This window comes from Gadus chalcogrammus, chromosome 8, assembly GCF_026213295.1.
Source record: "Gadus chalcogrammus isolate NIFS_2021 chromosome 8, NIFS_Gcha_1.0, whole genome shotgun sequence".
NCBI classification, from domain to species: domain Eukaryota; kingdom Metazoa; phylum Chordata; class Actinopteri; order Gadiformes; family Gadidae; genus Gadus; species Gadus chalcogrammus.
This window is the reverse complement of record NC_079419.1, coordinates 15,468,886-15,476,227: the sequence shown is the minus strand read 5'-3', so window position 1 is coordinate 15,476,227 and position 7,342 is coordinate 15,468,886. Positions and strand designations below refer to the sequence as shown.

At 47.5% G+C, this 7,342-nt stretch overlaps 1 protein-coding gene across 1 annotated transcript in view; it reads right to left on the bottom strand.

Annotated features, from left to right (window-relative positions):
* Window positions 1–230: 230 nt before the first annotated feature.
* Window positions 231–7,342, bottom strand: part of mmp16b (matrix metallopeptidase 16b (membrane-inserted)) — a 17,259-nt gene continuing 10,147 nt past the window's right edge. Inside the window, exons 5-11 of the mRNA XM_056596861.1 lie at window positions 5,999–6,160; window positions 5,420–5,640; window positions 4,860–4,998; window positions 3,486–3,636; window positions 2,527–2,642; window positions 497–646; window positions 231–418 (exon numbers count right to left, since the gene is read on the bottom strand). Coding sequence (XP_056452836.1) covers window positions 231–418; window positions 497–646; window positions 2,527–2,642; window positions 3,486–3,636; window positions 4,860–4,998; window positions 5,420–5,640; window positions 5,999–6,160 — 1,127 coding nt within the window. The remainder of the gene's footprint in view (window positions 419–496; window positions 647–2,526; window positions 2,643–3,485; window positions 3,637–4,859; window positions 4,999–5,419; window positions 5,641–5,998; window positions 6,161–7,342) is intronic.

Here is a 7,342-nt window from a genome sequence, read left to right as displayed (position 1 = left end):
CGAGAGTTTTAATGCAAGAGTCTGACGACTGGGTCAAGGAGGCAGCCTCAATGTCCAGCACGCCTTCCTGCGCCTTCCAATGTGCAGTACTCAAGGAAGTTTTTTTTTCAATGTTTTAATCACACGGACACCACCGACAGAGCCCCCCCCCCCTCCCCCCTCCCCTCCCCATCCCTCCTATACAAGTTCATTGATTTGAGTCCGGCTCAGTTCGTAGTGTAGCGTTGTCCTCACACCCACTCTTGCATGGAGCGCTTGCAGTACAGTATGTGGCGCTGCGTGCTCTTCCTCCTGAACTGGAAGACGGTGTAGAGCAGCACCATCATGCACAGCGCCAGCACGCACGGGATGGCGATGGCCACGGCCTTCTCCGTGCCGCCCGACGCCGGGTCCAGCTTGGGGACGATGTCAACGTCACCCCCGCCCCCGCCGCCGCCACCGCCTCCACCCGTGCCGCCGCCGCCGCCGCCGCCGTCGTAGTGGCGCTCCTCCACCATCGGGGGGCTCCAGTCCCAGTCGTGGTCGGCGGGCAGGCCGTCGCAGCCCATGAAGTCCCGCAGGATGGAGCGCGGGTAGCTGGGCTCCACGCGCAGCATCTGGTTGTTGAACTTCCAGTACTCCTTGCCCTTGTAGAAGTAGGTGAAGCCTGGGGGCCACACAGAGGGAGAGGATATTGGGTTCCCCTCATTCACACAGCGCGACTAGGTATTGGCCATATTGTGGAGAGTGGGATGTCGATGGGTGGGGATGGAAACCGATAATATCGATTTTTTCTTTCGACATTATAGTGATCTTGGACCAAGAATTTCAGGAAAATGTCTTGGTAGCAACTCTTTGCGACGGCTGTGCTTAGTTAGCGGGCCCTGGTCGCTAACCGTGACAAGGGCAGTTCATTTGGGCTTTGACATGGTGTGTTTTTGTTTTTTTGCACTTACTTTATAAGAATATGTCAATGAAACTTGAATTTGAAAGCATGGTTGTGCTCCTTTTATCCTCCCAGTTTTAAAGGGTTTATTTTTTACGTTTTAATGAGGTGAAGACACGGAGTTGAGGTCTTCAACCTCCAAATCCACCACCGTCGAAGAGTTTTGTTCTCACCTATAGTCTCGAATAAAGTATTCGAAGTTTAGAATATACTTATTATTACTTTTTTTGCTACATTGTGTTTTTTTTGTCTCTCCATTAATTCCCCTAAAATGAATAACATGCTTGGCTTTATCTAAATTGACAGAGGCGTTGTTGAGCCGTAGAGAAGAACAGCGTTCAGAATCGGACTCATCATTTAACCGTCAAATAAAAACACTTAAAAGGGCAATTTGACTACCCTGGAATGGTAGAATATCATCCAAGGGGAACAACCATGCTTTCAAATCATGTTCACGTCGCTGGATACTGATCACAAAAGTAAAACGGTACGACTATTAGAGACCTTGCATTAGAACTAACACAGCAAGCAAAATATTAGTTACGGTTGTAAATGGAGCAAATGTCTATATCTTAACAGCGAACTACACTCGCATGGTGGGAAGAAATAAACTTAATTAAATTTCTTTAAGTGTTTGTTAAGCATTAACTTAACTACATAATTGTTATATTATCTATGGGACTGCCTCTGGTCTTAATATAACTCACTTAGCTAGGCTAATTTGTTAAGAGAGTCACAAGATCAATCATCTGTTATATATATAATGTAGTAAAGAGTAAATATCCTGTACTTATTGTACAGGATAATTTGTGTAGGTGGTGCTTTGTTATTCTTCCATCAAACGCTGTAACATAATTATGAGAAAGGCTCTTAATATATAAATATTCATATTTTGTTACATTTATAAACCCAGGGTTGGCTCACTCTGGCATCAAATGTGCCGTTCCATGTTTGTGTCCTCTCTTGCTTAACATGTAAGAGTATATTATGTTCTAAATTGACACTATTATTATTGTTTTTAAATAAAACTTACACAAAAGGAAGGCTGCAGGGAGTGTAAGTAAGTTATTAAGTTGTTGTGGCTCGCGGTGGCCAGATGTACATTCGGACTGTGTCACCATAAAGGCTCAACATGTGACGTGCTCCCGCTAGTTTATGTAAGACGGATTAAGAATGGCCGCCGCTACATCCATCACTTGTGCTGCTACTCTTCCCTTAAAGGACGCTGGGGGATTTAACTGCTCACTCTCTCTCACCATTCTCTAGCTTTACGTTCTCTACTGACCAGCGGCGTACCGATTGTTATCGATAGTCTTCATCATTAACGGCTGCACAGGCCTGTGTAATAAAGTATAATGGGTCCCAGCTTAGATTAAGCCTCCCTGTTTATACCGATTATACGGCTGTGACTCCAACGTGTGCTGAACTCTGACCTTTTATCCCGAAGCGTGTGTGTGTGTGTGCCCTTTGTGCCCCAGCGTGTGTGTTTGTGCCCTCCCTGACGGTAGTTCTCCTTTACGGGCGCCGTAACGGCGCTAGTCCCCGTGCGGTGCTGGTGACATGGAGCGCGAGAGAGTAAAAAAAGGTACACATACTCATACCATTGGCCTTGTCCACGAAGGCGCCCTGGGGCGAGTCCGGGATGCCCTTCCACACGCCGATGGGTTTGGGGTAGCCGGGGTCCATGGTGCGCATGTCTTCGTTGTACCTCCAGTATCTGCAGGGGCCAGAACACAGCCACCATCAACACACTGCATAAAGAACTAGACATGTATATATGTACAAATATGTTTACACAGAGAAAACAAAGTCTCACACACACACACACACACGCACACGCACACACACACACACACACACACACACACACACACACACACACACACACACACACACACACACACACACACACACACAGACATAACCCTACAAAAGGGAAAAAGAAGGACATTCGTTAATCTGCCTTGTCTCTCTCCCTCTTCATAGGCCACATTTTCTAACTGTCTTTCAGGCCTATGACCTCCAGTAACATCCAGACCAATCTCTAAGGCAGAAGGCTCCTCTATCACTAATTCATGGCAAATCGTCCATGTAGTTCAACATTACATCATGATGTCAAGTTAGTTAATGTGGAGCAAACTGTCACTCAAAATAGATAATTCCTAAACTCCATATACTCTCGGGTCTCAATTACTCCACCAGGGTTAGGTAACCCTCCAATTAGGCTGAACGGTAACAGCGGTAACAAGTGGGTGCACGTGCCACGTCGGCCTCATTACATCACATATAGGTCAACGGGCCTTGTGGCCATTTTGGTTCCAAACACTAGGTGGGTGGGGGCGAACTGAATGCGCAATTCTACATTCAGTTCCCCTCCCAAACTCAGTGTTTAGAACCGACACCAACCAAGATGGCGGCTAGGTCATCAATAAGGGTTTCAAAACTTCAGAACGGGGTTCAGAGCGGGGTTCAGAACGGGGTTCAGAACGGGGTTCAGAACGGGGTTCAGAACGGGGTTCGGTCACCAGAGGACTCAGTCCGTCCCGCTGCGGACACACACCTGTCCCCTTTGAAGAAGTAGGTCTTGGCCACGTCCTCCCACCACACGGCCGTCTCGATGCTCTGCGTGGGCATGCCGCTGCCGAACAGAGAGATGTCCTGAGGGTAGGTGGGTTGCAGGGTGGTGTCCTTGAACACCCAGAAACGGTTGCCTGCGAAACACACCCCCACAGGGACAACAGAGACACACAGGAGCACATCCCATCAGAGCGGAGCACAGAGCCCGGGACTCTCGGAGCCACGCGGGGTTCTGTCTGTTCTGTGACAGCTTCCACGGCGTTGAGGAGCAGGAGTCGGGGGTTAAGGGCAGCGGGCTCAAAGGTGGCAACAGGGAAACTACAGACATGAGGGGCATTGAACCAAGTGCCTTTCGGCATAGAGTCAAATACTCCTGAAAACAGCAGATCAGCAGAACCTTACGGGTCTCACTGTTAGGTCTACTGCATTAGAATGCTTTGATGCAATTTTTTGGCCAATTCAAATGGATGAAGAAATGAGTGAATACAGTGTTCCTGCACACCATCCACAGTGTACCAGACGAGCTGAATCACTTTGTTTCGCTCCTGGTGACTGTGTGTCACATGTGTGATTATCTGTGAGCCGCCACGACACCACAGCAAATCAGCCAGCACTAGCTGTTATGTGTTTCCTTTGAAGCTATGGCTTCATTTAATTCACTCCCTTCTTAATGCCTCAGGCAGGGAGCTGCCTAAGGCACCCATTCACCACCCCCCCCCCCACACACACACATACACTGAAGCATGTGCATGTGAACATACACATACAGTCATGTTTCTCTGAGTCAATAAATAAATCATGAGGAACAGGGTGACAGATGTCATGTTAATCTCCCTGATGGAGGGATGGCTCATCCACACATGCACACGTGCACGCACGCAGCACACACACGCATGCACGCACACACACACGCACGCACGCACGCACGCACGCACGCACGCACGCACGCACGCACGCACGCACGCACGCACGCACACACACACACACACACACACACACACACACACACACACACACACACACACAAACACACACACACATGCATGCACATTACGCATGCAAAAAAACACACACGACACACACACCCATACACACGCACACACACATACACACACATACGTTTGCATCACCAATTCTGGCGCCAGCGAGCAACATCCACTTAGTATCAGCTAAGATAAGATAAAAGAAAACAAAAAACACACACACACTCACACGCTGACACGTAAATACACACATACACACGTCAATAGCCTAGTCACTGGTGCATACAACTTGTGCTTTGTTCTTGTTGAAAGGTTTTACCCTGATTCTATCAACCCCATCAACTCTCCCAACGACACCTTGTTTTGTGTCTCACCTTTGAAGAAGACAAACTTCCCCTCACTGTTCTCGTAGACGGCGTCTATCTTGGAAGGCAGGCCTCGCCAGAAGTAATTGATCTGCATCGGGTAGCCCGGGACCACCGAGTTGTCCCGTACACGCCAGAACCACTGGTCCTATACACACACAACCACAACCACACACACACACACACACACACACACACACACACACACACACACACACACACACACACACACACACACACACATACACACTGATTAATTATAGATACAACAAAAATACTTCTCAATATTCATAGCAGATGCTGCAAACGTGAACATGGTTACAGTGCACGTGGGGTCCAATCAACACACATCGAAGTTGAAATTGGTTGAGCTTCGTCGCATTGCCCTGAATAATCTGTATTCTGTTCCCTCTTCATCCATTCTCATACACACCACAAATGCTGACTTCTGGATATGGGATTGGGCCAGATTGACTGACTCCAGGCCCAGACTAAGACTAACCACTTAACAGTAAACGTCCACTTCCTGTGATGCGGGACCACGGGTCGGTTGGAGCCGTGACGTATACCTTGAACACAAACAGCTCCTGGCGGAGGATGGCTAGGGTGTTGAAGCCCCCGTCGCAGATGTTGGGCTTGGCGTTGGGGTTGGTGGGCTTGTTCCCCTGGGGGGGGCGGTGGGGCCGCACCTGCCGCTCGTGCTTCCGGGGGTCGGAGGGCGGGTGGTGCAGGCGGGGCGGGGAGGCGGTCGGCGGGGGTCTGGTGGGCTGAGGGGAGCGGTCGGGCGGACCTGAGAGGGAATGAGAACCAACCAGATGTTGTTGTTGTTGTTGCATTTGGATGGGGGTGGGGGTCGGGGGTCTCAAAGAATATTAGTATTTTGTGAGATATTATGAGGTTGCTGTTGGAAATAGAAATTTCAAACAATGTTTGTGACTTGTAATTTGTAATTATATTTATAACAAGTTATGCACATTTTCAAAGTGATCTTTCATCCTTTTTTATCTTCAATAGCAGCCACTGAATGAAGTTGCTGTGGTTCAAAAAAACTATAACCTGGTCAATAATACTTCGACAATCATCAAACTACAGTTGCACCTTCTCTTCACATCCAAGTCCTATCCAACAGGAGAGTGGAGGTTAAGTACCGTAAATCTTCTGTATTCCCTGCAGGTCGTCGTGAGGTAGCTTGAAGTTCTCTGTGTCCATGTACTGGTAGAACGGAGCCATGATGGCTGTGGGGTCGTTGGAGTGTTCCAGGCCCAGAGCATGGCCCAACTCATGGACCGCCACCAGGAACAGGTCGTTACCTGGGGAGAGAGAGAGATAGAGGGGGGGGGGGGGGGGGGTGGGGGGAGAGACAGAGAGAGAGAGGGGGGGGAGAGACAGAGTCAGAGAGAGACAGAGAGAGAGAGAGAGAGAGAGAGAGAGAGAGAGAGAGAGAGAGAGAGAGAGAGAGAGAGAGAGAGAGAGAGAGAGAGAGAGAGAGAGAGAGAGAGAGAGAGAAAGAGAGAGAGAGAGAGAGAGAGAGGGGGGGGAGAGAGACAGAGAGAGAGACAGAGACAGACAGAGAGAGGGGTGAGAGAGAGGGAGAGAGAGAGAGAGAGAGAGAGAGAGAGAGAGAGAGAGAGAGAGAGAGAGAGAGCGTGTTAGGAGGACATGGGTAAATACATACAGACATACACTGACACAGCAGTCGTTTGTGTACGCTGTGTAATCATGTGCACCTGAATAAATACAAACACACTGCAGCTATATATGCACCTCTCACCGGGAATCACAGTTGTGCTTATCTATGGTAAAGGTACATGGAAATGCTAGAGGATGAAACACAAACAAACATCAAAAAACTTTCAAACTCACTAAACCAAGCGGGTTCCTTTGAACAAAGTATAAAGTAAAAGTGAAACACATTTTGGTGCTATTTCAGAAAATTGCTGAATAATACTAAAATACAAAAAATAACCCTATTGGTAGTTCATACATTATATGAATTATTGAATGTTTGAATTAATAAACAGTTATCTAGTAGCAATAGGCATTTCTAAAAAAAAAAAAAGCAGATACATCAGTAGATAGGATTCATTATTGTGCCTTGTAATAATATGTTACTCTCAGTCAAAAACTAAAATAAGATGTAGTTTGAGTATGTCATGGAGAAGTGTGTGATCTGCTGTCTGTTGGGGAGTTGCTGCTGCTGTTGCTTACCACCAAAATCGACATGACATGACTCAAATCATGTTCATGTACGAGGTAATGTATTAAAGTTTTATTCACTTCACGTTTGTCCACGTTATGTGCTTTCATTCCAATGAAATAGCCACAAGTAATGTTTGCTAACAAAAAATAAACTTGCTGTCATACCATTAAAGGAGACGACCCACCATACAGGTGTAGCTAATGTTATGTGGTGAATTATACTGTGGGGTAGCACTGTAATAGATGGCCGAAACAATCCTACCAAATCTGACTTGTTGAGCATTGTTGTAACC